This window comes from Entelurus aequoreus, linkage group LG09 (genome assembly GCF_033978785.1).
Source record: "Entelurus aequoreus isolate RoL-2023_Sb linkage group LG09, RoL_Eaeq_v1.1, whole genome shotgun sequence".
Lineage (NCBI taxonomy): Eukaryota > Metazoa > Chordata > Actinopteri > Syngnathiformes > Syngnathidae > Entelurus > Entelurus aequoreus.
In genome coordinates, this window is record NC_084739.1 from 66,661,999 (window position 1) to 66,678,954 (window position 16,956).

General features: G+C 34.6%; 2 protein-coding genes across 2 annotated transcripts in view; both read left to right on the forward strand.

The window, feature by feature from the left end:
* LOC133657021 (VPS10 domain-containing receptor SorCS1-like) overlaps positions 1-12,935 on the forward strand; it is a 107,859-nt gene extending 94,924 nt beyond the window's left edge. Inside the window, exons 6-10 of the mRNA XM_062057904.1 lie at positions 7,896-7,960; positions 8,545-8,595; positions 9,684-9,802; positions 10,078-10,167; positions 12,900-12,935. Coding sequence (XP_061913888.1) covers positions 7,896-7,960; positions 8,545-8,595; positions 9,684-9,802; positions 10,078-10,167; positions 12,900-12,935 — 361 coding nt within the window. The remainder of the gene's footprint in view (positions 1-7,895; positions 7,961-8,544; positions 8,596-9,683; positions 9,803-10,077; positions 10,168-12,899) is intronic.
* LOC133657636 (VPS10 domain-containing receptor SorCS1-like) overlaps positions 10,095-16,956 on the forward strand; it is a 79,124-nt gene continuing 72,262 nt past the window's right edge. The window contains exon 1 of the mRNA XM_062059203.1: positions 10,095-10,167. The gene's annotated coding sequence lies outside the window, so the exon portion shown is untranslated. The remainder of the gene's footprint in view (positions 10,168-16,956) is intronic.

Consider the following 16,956-nt stretch of genomic DNA (forward strand, 5'->3'; position numbering starts at 1 on the left):
GGAGTTTTAAATCGGAAGGTAAAGACGGTTGGTGGTTTGCTAGTGCTGTGGACAAGCTCTCTAGTGGTATGGCATACAGAGTTAATCAGTTTGGAGTGTACAAGTGCGGTGTGAAGAGGTTTGCTTCATTATCTTTCATCTCACTCCTTGTTGTTCGGGAGTCTGAATGAAGCCAATCTCCATTTCCTGAGCTGCTGCCTTCAAAAAAAGTTTATTTTTTCCTCCCGTGGATGCACTTCAAAATGTTCTGTTCATGTGAAGCCCACAGAATATCCTCTTAATTCCAGGTATTGACAATTTTTATTGAATGGTATCAGTAATGGCTTGTATTGGGCACGATAGCAATTGTCTTCTCCAGCTGCACCCCCTTTCCCTGATTACATGGCAACAGCTGTTTCTAAGAGAGGGGGGTCGTAAACAGTCGTTGCCTTTATCACAAAACAATTCAAAGAAAAGGTTGGTTCAAAGAAAAGGTCGTAAGCAGCCGTTGGACCCAAAAAAAAATATAAAAGACATTATACTTACTTGAATCTGATGAATCCAGTCCAATGAAACAAATAGATGTTGTTCGAAGGAAACCTTGAGAGGTTGTGTGAGTTCATGGCCAGAAGGTGTGACTTTTAAAACAAATGTACAATCCAATAGCCTTGTGAGACTGAACAATAGCACCCAATGACTATGTAAATGTGGTAAAAAAAAAATATAACCGATTGTTTTTTAGGATGGTTAAAGGTAACGTTGTTATTTTACAACAATTCCATTACCATATTGATCATCCATGACTAAGCGCTACCATTCCGATACCGATCATCTATCAGTAAAAGCTACCATTCCGATACGATCATCTATCAGTAAAAGCTACCATTCCAATACCGATCATCCATTAGTAAACGCTACTACCATTCCCATACTGTTCATCCATTAGTAAATGCTACCATTCCAATACCGATCATCCATTAGTAAACGCTACCATTCCGATACCGATCATCCATTAGTAAACGCAACCATTCCCATACTGTTCATCCATTAGTAAATGCTACCATTCCAATACCGATCATCCATTAGTGAATGCTACCATTCCAATACGATCATCCATTGGTAAACGCTACCATTCCAATACCAATCATCCATTAGTAAACGCTACCATTCCGATACCGATCATCCATTAGTAAACGCGACCATTCCCATACTGTTCATCCATTAGTAAATGCTACCATTCCAATACCGATCATCCATTAGTAAATACTACCATTCCAATACCGATCATCCATTAGTGAATGCTACCATTCCAATATGATCATCCATTAGTAAACACTACCATTCCAATATGATCATCCATTAGTAAACACTACCATTCCAATACCGATCATCCATTAGTAAACGCTACCATTCCAATACCGATCATCCATTAGTAAATGCTATCATTCCAATACCGATCATCTATCATTAAAAGCTACCATTCCAATACCGATCATCCATTAGTAAACGCTACCATTCCCATACTTTTTTTTAGGATGGTTAAAGGTAACGTTGTCATTTTACAACAAGGGGTCTTACAGGGTCAACATTGGTTCCCACTGCGGCTGTTCGCCGATAATACTTGTTAGTACATGTTTTCCTTAGTGCTTCATGTTGAATTATAGGCTTTTTATAAAGCCTTTTTAAAGTCCCTGAATTAAGACTGAAATGATCTTTTGAGTTGAGGGCGTTAAAGGAGAGCGTTTACGCGGAGATTGACGATGTTTCCGGTATCCTCGGGACGTTCGTGACAAAACACTAATGAAGTGAAGGTCAAACTCCCGCCATAAATTTAAGCGTGAGAGCGGTTTCAAATATTAATTTGATATTAGGCGCTGGAGGCGAACCTCCTTCTGGTGTTAAAATTAGATTTTTCTTGGGGAAATAAATTCGACCGGAACATTCCCATAAATCCCCCCCCGACTCCGGCGCCGCCATGAAGGTGTTGCGTAACCGCAGAGTCTAACAAAGATGATTTACTTTTCTACATACACCCTGGCGGGGCCCCGGACGTGTTAGTTATGGGCCGGCGGGCGGGTTCGCCTCGGTGTTGGAGCTGCCGTGTGCTGATAGAATGGGATGAAGTATTAGACAGCCAGTCCATTAAAGAAGATGGAGCTGGGGAGCAATTACAGAGTGCTGAGGGAGGCAGGATGGCCTCTTCTTATATTGGACTTCACCGAGAGGGAGAAGGGGCCCCCGTCTTGAGTCAAAATAGCTGCGATCAAAATGGCTAAATACACCTCGGCCATAAGGCGCACTCGGGGTCGCGTGTCCATCACTTTAATGCGTCGGCTGCTTGTGTTATTGCTCCCGCGACGACGGTCGTTACCACGGGCCCCTCGCGTAGAACATGGGCGCTAAATATGGACCTCGCAGTCTATTCCCTCTGTTCTTTACTTCATACGTTATTTAAAGCGTATCCATAATACAATACGCTTCATTAAGACATCTAATGCAAGTTGCTTTGTGTCTTTAGATCAGTTCACTGCTTATTAGTGAGGGCTCAAAACCATGCCAGGGATGTCAAAGTGGTTAACATTGAGGGCCACTTCGCAGTTATGGCTGCCATCAGAGGGCCACTTGTAACAGTGAATAATGTATGACTGCCTCTGGATTTCATTATTAATTATATATATATTTTTTTTAGGTAGACTGTCGATTTTACAGTAAAAACTTTACATTTACAACATTTTACGATAAAATATAGTGTTTTTTATTTTATTTTTTACAACATTTTACGGTACTGTATATTTCGGACTACATGGCGCACTTATTTTTTAAATTTTTTTATTTTTATTAAAACACATTTTTTACAAGGCACACTTAAAATCCTTTCATTTACTCAAAAACTCGACAGTGCGCCTAATGTACGGAATAATTCTGGTTGTGCTTACCGACCTCAAAGCTATTTTATTTGGTAAACGGTGAAATGATAAGTGGGACCAGTAGATGGCAGTCACACATGAGAGATACGTGTAGACTGCAATATGATGGCAGTCACACATAAGAGATACATGTAGACTGCAATATGATGGCAGTCACACATAAGAGATACATGTAGACTGCAATATGATGGCAGTCACACATAAATGATACATTCTGGTTGTGCTTACGCCTAATGTACGGCAAAATTCTGGTTGTGCTTACCGACCTCAAAGCTATTTTATTTGGTACATGGTGAGATGATAAGTGTGACCAGTAAGATGGCAGTCACACATAAGATATACGTGTGGACTGCAATATGACGCCAGTAAACAACACCAAAATGTAATATGCTCCATTGAAAATATAGAACATTACTCAAAAATCTATCAAAAGGTTTTAGTAGGACTTTGGTAAGCTACGAAGCCACACCGCTTGATGGATTGTGCTGTTCTTCAACATACGCCAGGGATGTCAAAGTGGTTAACATTGAGGGCCACATGGCAGTTATGGCTGCCATCTGAGGGCCGCTTGTAACAGTGAATAATGTAGGAATTTGCCTCTGGATTTCATTTTTAGTTATATATATATATATATATTTTTTAAGTAGACTGTCGATTTTACAGCAAAAACTTTACATTTACAAAATTTTACGATAAAATATAGTGTTTTTTATTTTATTTTTTACAACATTTTACGGTACCGTATATTTCGCACTTATTTTTTAAATTTTAAAATTTTTATTAAAACACATTTTTTATAAGGCGCACTTAAAATCCTTTCATTTACTCAAAACTCGACAGTGCGCCTAATGTACGGAATAATTCTGGTTGTGCTTACCGACCTCAAAGCTATTTTATTTGGTAAACGGTGAAATGATAAGTGGGACCAGTAGATGGCAGTCACACATGAGAGATACATGTAGACTGCAATATGATGGCAGTCACAAATAAGAGATACATGTAGACTGCAATATGATGGCAGTCACACATAAGAGATACATGTAGACTGCAATATGATGGCAGTCACACATAAACGATACATTCTGGTTGTGCTTACAGACCTCGAAGCTATTTTGTTTGGTACGTGGTGTAATGATTAGTGTGACCAGTAGATGTTAGTCACACATACGAGATATGTGTAGACTGCAATATGATGGCAGTCACACATAAGAGACACGTGTAGACTCCAATATGACTCAAGTAAACAACACCAACATTGTATATGTTCCATTGAAAATATAGAACATTACACACGGTGCTCAAAAATCTGTCAAAATGTTTTATTATAACCCGGTGCGCCTAATGTACGCAATAATTCGGGTTGTGCTTACCGACCTCGAAGCTATTTTATTTGGTACATGGTGTGATGATAAGTGTGACCAGTAGATGGCAGTTGCACATAAGAGATACGTGTAGACTGCGATATGATGGCAGTCACACATAAGCGATACGTGTAGACTGCGATATGATGGCAGTCACACATAAGAGATACGTGTAGACTGCAATATGACGGCAGTCATACATAAGAGATACATGTAGACTGCAATATGATGGCAGTCACACATAAGAGATACGTGTAGACTGCAATATGATGGCAGTCACACATAAGATATATGTCTACACTGCAATATGATGGCAGTCACACATAATAGATGTGTGTAGACTGCAATATGATGGCAGTCGCACATAAGAGATACGTGTAGACTGCAATATGACGGCAGTCACACACAAGAGATATGTGTAGACTGCAGTATGATGGCAGTCACACACAAGAGATACGTGTAGACTGCAATATGATGGCAGTCACACATAAGAGATACGTGTAGACTGCAGTATGATGGCAGTCACACATAAGAGATGCGTGTAGACTGCAATATGACGGCAGTCATACATATGAGACATGTGTAGACTGCAATATGATGGCAGTCACACATAAGAGATACGTGTAGACTGCAATATGATGGCAGTCACACATAAGCAATACATTCTGGTTGTGCTTACCGACCTCCAAGCTATTTTATTTGGTACATGGTGAAATGATAAGTGTGACCAGTAGATGGCAGTCATACATAAGAGACATGTGTAGACTGCAATATGATGGCAGTCGCACATAAGAGATACGTGTAGACTGCAATATGATGGCAGTCACACATAAGAGATATGTGTAGACTGCAATATGATGGCAGTCACACATAAGAGATACGTGTAGACTGCAGTATGATGGCAGTCGCACATAAGAGATACGTGTAGACTGCAATAGGAGGGCAGTCATACATAAGAGATACATGTAGACTGCAGTATGATGGCAGTCACACATAAGAGATACGTGTAGACTGCAATATCCCTAATGTACATAATAATACGGAAAAAGCTGGCGGCTTAGTTGCCAGAATTTTTGTGTCAAATCGACATTGGTTTTTACAACTTGATATTGTTTATGATATATGTTTCTCGGCTGCAATACACTTTTCCACCACATGTGGCAGTAGTGACAATCTCAAACGAACAGAAGAAGTCATAAAGAAGTTTCTTAAAGGGAAACTGCACTGTTTTGTTTTTTAAAATGTTGCCTGTCTTTCACAATCATTATGTAAGACAAGAACATATGTTTTCTTTTTTAAATGCACTCTAAATAGTAAATAAATGCGATTAAGGGCATTCGGCTTAAAAACGAAGGAAAAACCATTCTAAGAAAATAAATAAATAAATGGTAAACACAATTTTAATACACAGTATTTTGATTAAAGATATTCCTGAATATATATTTATTATACATTTAAATTCTTTATGTTACACCTAAGATAATATTTTTCCCGATATATTGAACAATGCCAATGTGACTTAATGCGGTATTTCAGAATGGAGACTGTTCAGGGAGTTATCCGCAGCGTGCCGTCACGAGGAGCAAACACCCTGTGGTCGCCATGGCAACACTGCATCGCAACCTGTTTAGTTCCCTTTTAGAATTGTATTTTTATTTTGACACGCAAAGGAGTTGAGTGGCCGCTGCGGCGACGCCAGCGGGATCAATTGTGCCTGTCAACACGGCCATGGGGACGCTCTCCTGTCTCCTCTCTTCCCCTTACTACTCACGTTGTGATGTGGGTGTGCCACCTTTGTGTACTCAGCTGCAGAGACTACCAGGTCAAGGGTTTGTTTCAAAAGTTGCATTTATTGGTGGTAGGGATTTTTCTGATTCATGGTTTTTATGTTGCTGATTCCAATACGATCATCCGTTAGTGAACGCTACCATTCCCATACCGATTAGCCATTAGTGAATGCTACCATTCCGATACCAATCATCCAGTAGTGAACGCTACCATTCCAATACTGATCACCCATTAGTAAACGCTACCATTTCGATACCGATCATTCATTAGTAAATGCTACCATTCTCATATTGATCATCCATGACTAAGCGCTACCATTCCGATATCGATCATCTATCAGTAAAAGCTACCATTCCGATACCGATCATCTATCAGTAAAAGCTACCATTCCAATACCGATCATCCATTAGTAAACGCTACTACCATTCCCATACTGTTCATCCATTAGTAAATGCTACCATTCCAATACCGATCATCCATTAGTAAACGCTACCATTCCCATACTGTTCATCCATTAGTAAATGCTACCATTCCAATACCGATCATCCATTAGTAAACGCTACCATTCCCATACTGTTCATCCATTAGTAAATGCTACCATTCCAAAACCGATCATCCATTAGTAAACGCTACCATTCCGATACCGATCATCCATTAGTAAACGCGACCATTCCCATACTGTTCATCCATTAGTAAATGCTACCATTCCAATACCGACCATCCTTTAGTGAATGCTACCATTCCAATACGATCATCCATTAGTAAACGCTACCATTCCAATACTGATCATCCGTTAGTAAACGCTACCATTCCGATACCGATCATCCATTAGTAAACGCGACCATTCCCATACTGTTCATCCATTAGTAAATGCTACCATTCCAATACCGATCATCCATTAGTAAATGCTACCATTCCAATACCGATCATCCATTAGTGAATGCTACCATTCCAATACAATCATCCATTAGTAAACGCTACCATTCCAATACGATCATCCATTAGTAAATGCTACCATTCCAATACCGATCATCCATTAGTAAACGCTACCATTCCCATACTGTTCATCCATTAGTAAATGCTACCATTCCAAAACCGATCATCCATTAGTAAACGCTACCATTCCGATACCGATCATCCATTAGTAAACACGACCATTCCCATACTGTTCATCCATTAGTAAATGCTACCATTCCAATACCGATCATCCATTAGTGAATGCTACCATTCCAATACGATCATCCATTGGTAAACGCTACCATTCCAATACCAATCATCCATTAGTAAACGCTACCATTCCGATACCGATCATCCATTAGTAAACGCGACCATTCCCATACTGTTCATCCATTAGTAAATGCTACCATTCCAATACCGATCATCCATTAGTAAATGCTACCATTCCAATACCGATCATCCATTAGTGAATGCTACCATTCCAATATGATCATCCATTAGTAAACGCTACCATTCCAATACCGATCATCCATTAGTAAATGCTATCATTCCAATACCGATCATCTATCAGTAAAAGCTACCATTCCAATACCGATCATCCATTAGTAAATGCTACCATTCCCATACTGTTCATCCATTAGTAAACGCTACCATTCCAATACCGATCATCTATTAGTAAACGCTACCATTCCAATACCGATCATCCATTAGTAAACACTTCCATTCCGGTACCGATCATCCATTAGTAAACGCTACCATTCCAATACCGATCATCTATCAGTAAAAGCTACCTTTCCAATACCAATCATCCATTAGTAAACGCTACCATTCCAATAAGGAGGCATTAAATGATTCATATTCTGATTTTGCTGTGATTGATCAGGTCCAGGCTGGGTTTGGACAAAGAACAAGGAACGATCCACGTGGAGATCAGCATCTCTGACGGACGTAAGTATCGGCCATGTCAAGGTCGGAGGTCACACTGTCCAATGTGCTAACAGGTCGAAATTAATTGTAAATAAATAATTACGGTTTGGCTAATTTTGGGTACAGTACGGGTACAAAATGCACAACATTTAACTTTTTGTGCAAATAAGTTATTAAAAAACAAACAATATACAGAAAATGTCAGTTTTTTGGCAAAGGTGACTCAAGGGTAACAAAAGTTCCGTACTAAAAAATATATTTCTTGATTGAAATGCTGGTGTTGGCCTAATTTATTTTGCAAATGCCAGACTGCCACTTAGCTCGTTCCTGGTCCGCCTCTCCAAACTGGGCGTGTTAATGCGTGTCCCGGTGGAAACGCCTGGTTGGACTGACGCTAACTCTCTCCGACAGCTCTCTCTCTCTCTCTCTCTCTCTCTCTCTCTCTCTCCACGTCCGTGACACTCGCCCAAATTTGTGCCTTTTTCGTGATTCCCTTCATAAGCGCCGCTCAAGCCTTGACGGTGGCCTCCAGAAGCTTTGTTTGGTGTTTTCTCCTCCCCCTTTTTGTTGTATTTTTAGCACTCTTGTCTGGGCTGTGCCCGCAGGGTCGCAGTACATCACTTGCAAACTCCAGAACTGCTCCGAGGGAAACCAGGGCAAGCCTTTCCCGGGGTTTATCATCCCCAACTCCTTTAAAAAAAAATGTTTTGTCTTGAAAATCAACTTTTACCTTGAAAATAATTTTTTTTCATGAAAATCAACTTTTACCTTGAAAATCATTGTTTTATTTAAAAAAAAATTTGTCTTGAAAATCAACTTTTACCTTGAAAATAATTTTTTGTCTTGAAAATCAACTTTTACCTTGAAAATAATTTTTTGTCATGAAAATCAACTTTTACCTTAAAAATAATTTTTTTCTTTAAACACAGTTTTTGTCTTGAAAATCAACTTTTACCTTGAAAATCATTTTTTGTCATGAAAATCAACTTTTACCTTGAAAATCATTTTTTGTCATGAAAATCATTTTTTACCTTGAAAATTATTTTTTTCTTTAAAAAAAAATGTTTGTCTTGAAAATCAACTTTTACCTTAAAATTCATTTTTTGTCATGAAAATAAACTTTTAAATTTAAAATCATTTTTTTCTTTAAAAAAAATGTATGTCTTGAAAATCAACTTTTACCTTGAAAATAATTTTTTTTCATGAAAATCAACGTTTACCTTGAAAATCATTTTTTTCTTTAAAAAAATGTTTTGTCTTGAAAATCAACTTTTACCTTGAAAATAATTTTTTGTCATGAAAATCAACGTTTACCTTGAAAATCATTTTTTTCTTTAAAAAATGTTTTGTCTTGAAAATCAAGTTTTACCTTGAAAATAATTTTTTGTCTTGAAAAACAACTTTTACCTTGAAAATCATTTTTTGTCTTGAAAATCAACTTTTACCTTGAAAATATTTTTTTGTCATGAAAATCAACTTTTACCTTAAACTCTCTCCGACAGCTCTCTCTCTCTCTCTCTCTCTCTCTCTCTCTCTCTCTCTCTCTCTCTCTCTCTCTCTCTCTCTCTCTCTCTCTCTCTCTCTCTCCACGTCCGTGACACTCGCCCAAATTTGTGCCTTTTTCGTGATTCCCTTCATAAGCGCCGCTCAAGCCTTGACGGTGGCCTCCAGAAGCTTTGTTTGGTGTTTTCTCCTCCCCCTTTTTGTTGTATTTTTAGCACTCTTGTCTGGGCTGTGCCCGCAGGGTCGCAGTACATCACTTGCAAACTCCAGAACTGCTCCGAGGGAAACCAGGGCAAGCCTTTCCCGGGGTTTATCATCCCCAACTCCCTGGTGGTTCAAGATGAATACGTTTTCATCCAGGTGGGTTTTTTTTTTTTTTTTTTTTTTATAATCGCAAGGCCTCATTAAAAGTCAATTAAGAGTCGTTACAACAAAACACCACATTCACTAGTGATTGTACAGCCGTGTTTGCCATTATCTAAAACAAGGTTATTATCCTGCATGAAATTGAAAATCACTGTGTTGTGTGTTAAAGCTCATATCTGCTGTAATGTGCAACATCCTAATTGGTTCCGCTCGTTTTGTGCTGTCAAGAGTGGAAATGCTGAAATGTGATGAAGTGTTTTGGTTCCCAGGTGCCCGTCGGAGGCCAGCCTGTCCACTACGTGTCCTACAGGAGACACTCCTTCTATCCTGTCAAGCTTCCCAAGTACACCCTGCCAAAGGTAAGGCGAAAAGAAATTATCGCATGGATTTGGTTGAATCGGGGGGAAGAAAAAACATTCACAACAATGTTTTATTTAAATTTAATGCAATTTAGTACAAACAATTAAATTTAACAAAAATAATGTCATATATTTGTATTTATTTTTAATTTTTTTAGATTTTATTTTTTAATATTTCCTTTGATTTTATTTTTAAATAATTGCAAAAACTTAATTTTTGTACTATCCATTTTTACAACATTGGAAAACATTGGTCAACTTCTCCAAAGGGTGAGATAACTCCTGGAAATGGCCAAAGGTATAAATGTGTGTGTCCAAGTTAATGGATTTAATACACTCTTTGCAAGCTGGGTAACGTTTGCTGTGGTCTGGAACAACATGGTAATGTTTGCTGTGGTCTGTAACAACACGGTAGCCTTTGCTGTGGTCTGGAACCACAAGGTAACATTTGCTGTGGTCTGGAACCGCATGGTAACGTTTGCCGTGGTCTGGAACCACATGGTAACGTTTGCTGTGGTCCGGAACAACATGGTAACGTTTGCTGTGGTCTGGAACAACAAGGCACACAACAACTATCAGAAATGCAGCCAATATTACATACAGATAATGTGTCATGAGACATGCAAATATGAATTAAATGCACAGAGGATATAATTCAAGGTAATTAAATGAGCTCAAATATACCTACAAATGAGGCATAATGATGCAATATGTACATACAGCGAGCCTAAATAGCATGTTAGCATGGATTAGCTTGCAGTCATGCACTGACCAAATATGCCTGATTAGCACTCCAGCAAGTCAATAACATCAACTAAGCAATTTAATACAAATAATTAAATTAAACAAAAATAATTTCATATAATTGTATTTATTTTTAATTTTGTTGGATTTTATTTTCTAATATTCCCTTCGATTTTATTTTTAAAAAATTGCAAAAACTAAATGTTTGTACTATCCATTTTTTCAACATTGGAAAACATTGGTAAACTTCTCCAAAGGGTGAGATAACTCCTGGAAATGGCCAAAGGTATAAATGTGTGTGTCCAAGTTAATGGATTTAATTCACTCTTTGCAAGCTGGGTAACATTTGCTGTGGTCTGGAATAACATGGTAACGTTTTCCGTGGTCTGGAACCACATGGTAACATTTGCCGTGGTCTGGAACCACATGGTAACGTTTGCTGTGGTCTGGAACAACATGGTAACGTTTGCTGTGGTCTGGAACAACAAGGCACACAACAACTATCAGAAATGCAGCCAATATTACATACAGATAATGTGTCATGAGACATGCAAATGTGAATTAAATGCACAGAGGATATAATTCAAGGAAATTAAATGAGCTCAAATATACCTACAAATGAGGCATAATGATGCAATATGTACATACAGCGAGCCTAAATAGCATGTTAGCATGGATTAGCTTGCAGTCATGCACTGACCAAATATGCCTGATTAGCACTCCAACAAGTCAATAACATCAACTAAGCAATTTAAAACAAATAATTCAATTTAACAAACATAATGTTATATAGTTGTACTTATTTTTGAATCGGGGGAAGAAAAAACATTCACCAAAATGTTTTATTTTAATTTAATGCAATTTAATGCAAATAATTAAATTAAACAAAAATAATGTCATATAATTGTATTTATTTTTAATTGTGTTAGATTTTATTTTTTAATATTTCCTTGGACTTTATTAAAAAAAAATTGCAAAAACAAAATTTTTGTACTACACATTTTTGCAACATTGGAAAACATTGGTCAACTTCTCCGAAGGGTGAGATAACTCCTGTAAATGGCCAAAGGTATAGATGTGTGTGTCCAAGTTAAAGGACTAATGGATTTAATACACTCTTTGCAAGCTGGGTAATGTTTGCTGTGGTCTGGAACAACATGTTTACGTTTGCGGTGGTCTAGAACAACATGGTAGCCTTTGCTGTGGTCTGGAACCACATGGTAACATTTGCTGTGGTCTGGAACAACATGGTTACCTTTGCTGTGGTCTGGAACAACATGGTAACCTTTGCTGTGGTCTGGAACCACAGCTCTGACGAAAGATTGTACGCCTCCTCTTTTATTTGGACTTTGCCTGAAATTATGGCAACAGCTGTTTCTAAGGGAGGGGGGGTCGTAAACAGCCATCGCCTTTGGTTACAAAACAGTTCAAAGAAAAGGTTGTAAAACAGTTCAAAGAAAAGGTCCCTGGAGCTTGCGTCAGGTCCTGCTTCCTCTCCGCTTTGTAGATCTCGGGTCAAGACAATATCTTCCTGTGGATTGCAATACATAAAAGAAACTGACACCTTCATGTCGCTTCCCATCCTACAAAGTGGAGTTTCACAAGCCTTCTGCTTGGTAGGATCAAAGACAGCTTTTGTCTGCCCGCCGGGAACTCATTGAAACGCAAAGTTTTGTGATAACTTAGATACAATTATTCTGACAGTATTTATTTTATTTTTGAAAGCAGCTAAATGTACCTCTGCATGCACTTTAAAATGCCCAAGATCTGAGATGTTTATGTGCCCAAAAAAACTAATCATTGCATGGATTTGGTTGAAACTAGCTTTTTAAAACGCATGTAAACACCTTAATTAGGTTTTTAACTTTTCAAAGATGGGATTGACATACCATTAAACAACCTTCCAAATATTTTTTTAAGAGAAAGATTCAAAATGAACTAGCTGAATTTAGATGAACATATAATCTGTCAATGTTCACTTCAATCAGACTATAAATCAGTCTTCTTTACTGCAGAGAGAGTAGCTGAATCACGTAGAATGATCATCAATGGATAATTACATCATTATTACTGCATCTCTTGGGGTTTCTAGCCTTAATTGGGGGTCCTTGAATGCACCACAGCCAATGTTCCCTCTAATTGTTCATGTGCCTGAATAAACACACAAACTCCCCGAGCTTACGATGAAAATAGAAAATTGTGTTTTTCACGAGTATGTTGAATGTCTGATTGTGTACTATCGCATTGTTGTTGTGCATCACAAACTAGCTAGCATACAGCAAATGCCGTCGCAAGGCCATGTATTACTACGCTAGCAAAACGCTTCCTCAGTGTTGGCTCTTACAATTACAATGTTGCTAGGGTTTGGTTATTAGGCAGGTTACAGAACATAATTAAGGTATTGTTGATGCATAAGTTGCTACCATTAGCTGCACTGCTCGAAGGAGCCGATTATTACAAGTTAGAATGCAAAAAGAAACAAAAATTGTTTTCTTTCTAGTCAAACTTCCAAAAAAAAGTGCAGTTCCCCTTTAAAGCATTCATATTTTGCACAATGAGATGTGTGCTGTAGCACAAGCATGGGATTATGTGTACAACTTTTTGTCTGTAAAATATATCACTACATAGTTTTTATTAGCATTCATGTAACCACATTTCATGATTAATACCCAATCAACTTTACCTTGAAAATCATTTTTTGTCATGAAAATCAACTTTTAAATTTAAAATAATTTTTTTCTTTAAAATTTTTTTTTTATCTTGAAAATCCTTTTACCTTGAAAATCATTTTTTGTCATGAAAATCAACTTTTACCTTGAAAATATTTTTTTTCTTTAAAAAAAATGTTTGTCTTGAAAATCAACTTTTACCTTGAAAATCATTATTTGTCATGAAAATGAACTTTTACCTTGAATATCATTTTTTCCTTTAAAAAAAAAATGTTGTCTTGAAAATCAACTTTTACCTTGAAAATCTTTTTTTTTTTCATGAAAATCAACTTTTACCTTGAAAATAATTTTTTGTCATGAAAATCAACTTTTACCTTGAAAATCATTGTTTTCTTTAAAAAAAAATGTTTGTCTTGAAAATCAACTTTTACCTTGAAAATCATTGTTTTCTTTAAAAAAAAATGTTTGTCTTGAAAATCAACTTTTACCTTGAAAATATTTTTTTTTTCATGAAAATCAACGTTTACCTTGAAAATCATTTTTTTCTTTAAAAAAAAATGTTTTGTCTTGAAAATCAACTTTTACCTTGAAAATAATTTTTTGTCATGAAAATCAACTTTTACCTTGAAAATCATTGTTTTATTTTAAAAAAATGTTGTCTTGAAAATCAACTTTTACCTTGAAAATATTTTTTTGCCTTGAAAATCAACTTTTACCTTGAAAATAATTTTTTGTCATGAAAATCAACTTTTACCTTAAAAATAATGTTTTTCTTTAAACACATTTTTTGTCTTGAAAATCAACTTTTACCTTGAAAATCATTTTTTGTCATGAAAATCAACTTTTACCTTGAAAATCATTTTTTGTCATGAAAATAAACTTTTAAATTTAAAATCATTTTTTTCTTTAAAAAAAATGTTTGTCTTGAAAATCAACTTTTACCTTGAAAATATTTTTTTTTCATGAAAATCAACGTTTACCTTGAAAATCATTTTTTTCTTTAAAAAAATGTTTTGTCTTGAAAATCAACTTTTACCTTGAAAATAATTTTTTGTCTTGAAAATCAACTTTTACCTTGAAAATAATGTTTTGTCTTGAAAAACAACTTTTACCTTGAAAATCATTTTTTGTCTTGAAATTCAACTTTTACCTTGAAAATATTTTTTTGTCATGAAAATCAACTTTTACCTTAAAAATCATTTTTTGTCTTGAAAATCAACTTTTACCTTGAAAATCAACTTTTACCTTGAAAATCAACTTTTACCTTGAAAATCATTGTTTTCTTTAAAAAAAAAAGTTTGTCTTGAAAATCAACTTTTACCTTGAAAATCATTTGTTGTCATGAAAACCAACTTTTACCTTGAAAATCATTTTTTTCTTTAAACACATTTTTTGTCTTGAAAATCAACTTTAACCTTGAAAATCATTTTTTTTTCATGAAAATCAACTATTACCTTGAAAATCATTTTTTGTCTTGAAAATCAACTTTTACCTTGAAAATCATTTTTTGTCATGAAAATCAACTTTTACCTTGAAAATCATTTTTTGTCATGAAAATCATTTTTTACCTTGAAAATTATTTTTTTCTTTAAAAAAAAATGTTTGTCTTGAAAATCAACTTTTACCTTAAAATTCATTTTTTGTCATGAAAATAAACTTTTAAATTTAAAATAATTTTTTTCTTTAAAAAAAATGTTTGTCTTGAAAATCAACTTTTACCTTGAAAATAATTTTTTTTCATGAAAATCAACATTTACCTTGAAAATAATTTTTTTCTTTAAAAAAACGTTTTGTCTTGAAAATCAACTTTTACCTTGAAAATATTTTTTTGTCATGAAAATCAACTTTTACCTTAAAAATCATTTTTTTCTTTAAACAAATTTTTTGTCTTGAAAATCAACTTTTACCTTGAAAATCATTTTTTGTCATGAAAATCAACTTTTACCTTGAAAATCATTTTTTGTCATGAAAATCATTTTTTACCTTGAAAATAATTGTTTTCTTTAAAAAAAAATGTTTTTCTTGAAAATAAACTTTTACCTTGAAATTCATTTTTTGTCATGAAAATCAACTTTTAAATTGAAAATCATTTTTTTCTTTAAAAAAAATTTTTTGTCTTGAAAATCAACTTTTACCTTGAAAATCATTTTTTGTCATGAAAATCAACTTTTACCTTGAAAATCATTTTTTGTCATGAAAATCAACTTTTACCTTGAAAATCATTTTTTTCTTAAAAAAAAAATGTTTGTCTTGAAAATAAACTTTTACCTTGAAAATCATTTTTTGTCATGAAAATCAACTTTTAAATTGAAAATCTTTTTTTTTTTTTTTTTTTAAATTGTCTTGAAAATCAACTTTTACCTTGAAAATCATTTTTTGTCATGAAAATCAACTTTTACCTTGAATATCATTTTTTGTCATTAAAATCAACTTTTACCTTGAAAATATTTTTTTGTCATGAAAATCATTTTTTACCTTGAAAATAATTGTTTTCTTTAAAAAAAAATGTTTGTCTTGAAAATCAACTTTTACCTTGAAAATCATTTTTTTCTTTGAACAAATGTTTTGTCTTGAAAATCAACTTTTACCTTGAAAATCATTTTTTGTCATGAAAATCAACTTTTACCTTGAAAATCATTTTTTGTCATGAAAATCATTTTTTACCTTGAAAATGATTGTTTTCTTTAAAAAAAAATGTTTGTCTTGAAAATAAACTTTTACCTTGAAATTCATTTTTTGTCATGAAAATCAACTTTTAAATTGAAAATCATTTTTTTCTTTAAAAAAAAATGTTTGTCTTGAAAATCAACTTTTACCTTGAAAATCATTTTTTGTCATGAAAATCAACTTTTACCTTGAAAATCATTTTTTGTCATGAAAATCAACTTTTACCTTGAAAATCATTTTTTTCTTAAAAAAAAAATGTTTGTCTTGAAAATAAACTTTTACCTTGAAAATCATTTTTTGTCATGAAAATCAACTTTTAAATTGAAAATCATTTTTTTCTTTAAAAAAAAAAATTTGTCTTGAAAATCAACTTTTACCTTGAAAATCATTTTTTGTCATGAAAATCAACTTTTACCTTGAAAATCATTTTTTGTCATGAAAATCAACTTTTACCTTGAAAATCATTTTTTGTCATTAAAATCAACTTTTACCTTGAAAATATTTTTTGTCATGAAAATCATTTTTTACCTTGAAAATAATTGTTTTCTTTAAAAAAAAATGTTTGTCTTGAAAATCAACTTTTACCTTGAAAATCATTTTTTTCTTTAAACAAATTTTTTGTCTTGAAAATCAACTTTTACCTTGAAAATCATTTTTTGTCATGAAAATCAACTTTTACCTTGAAAATCATTTTTTGTCATGAAAAACA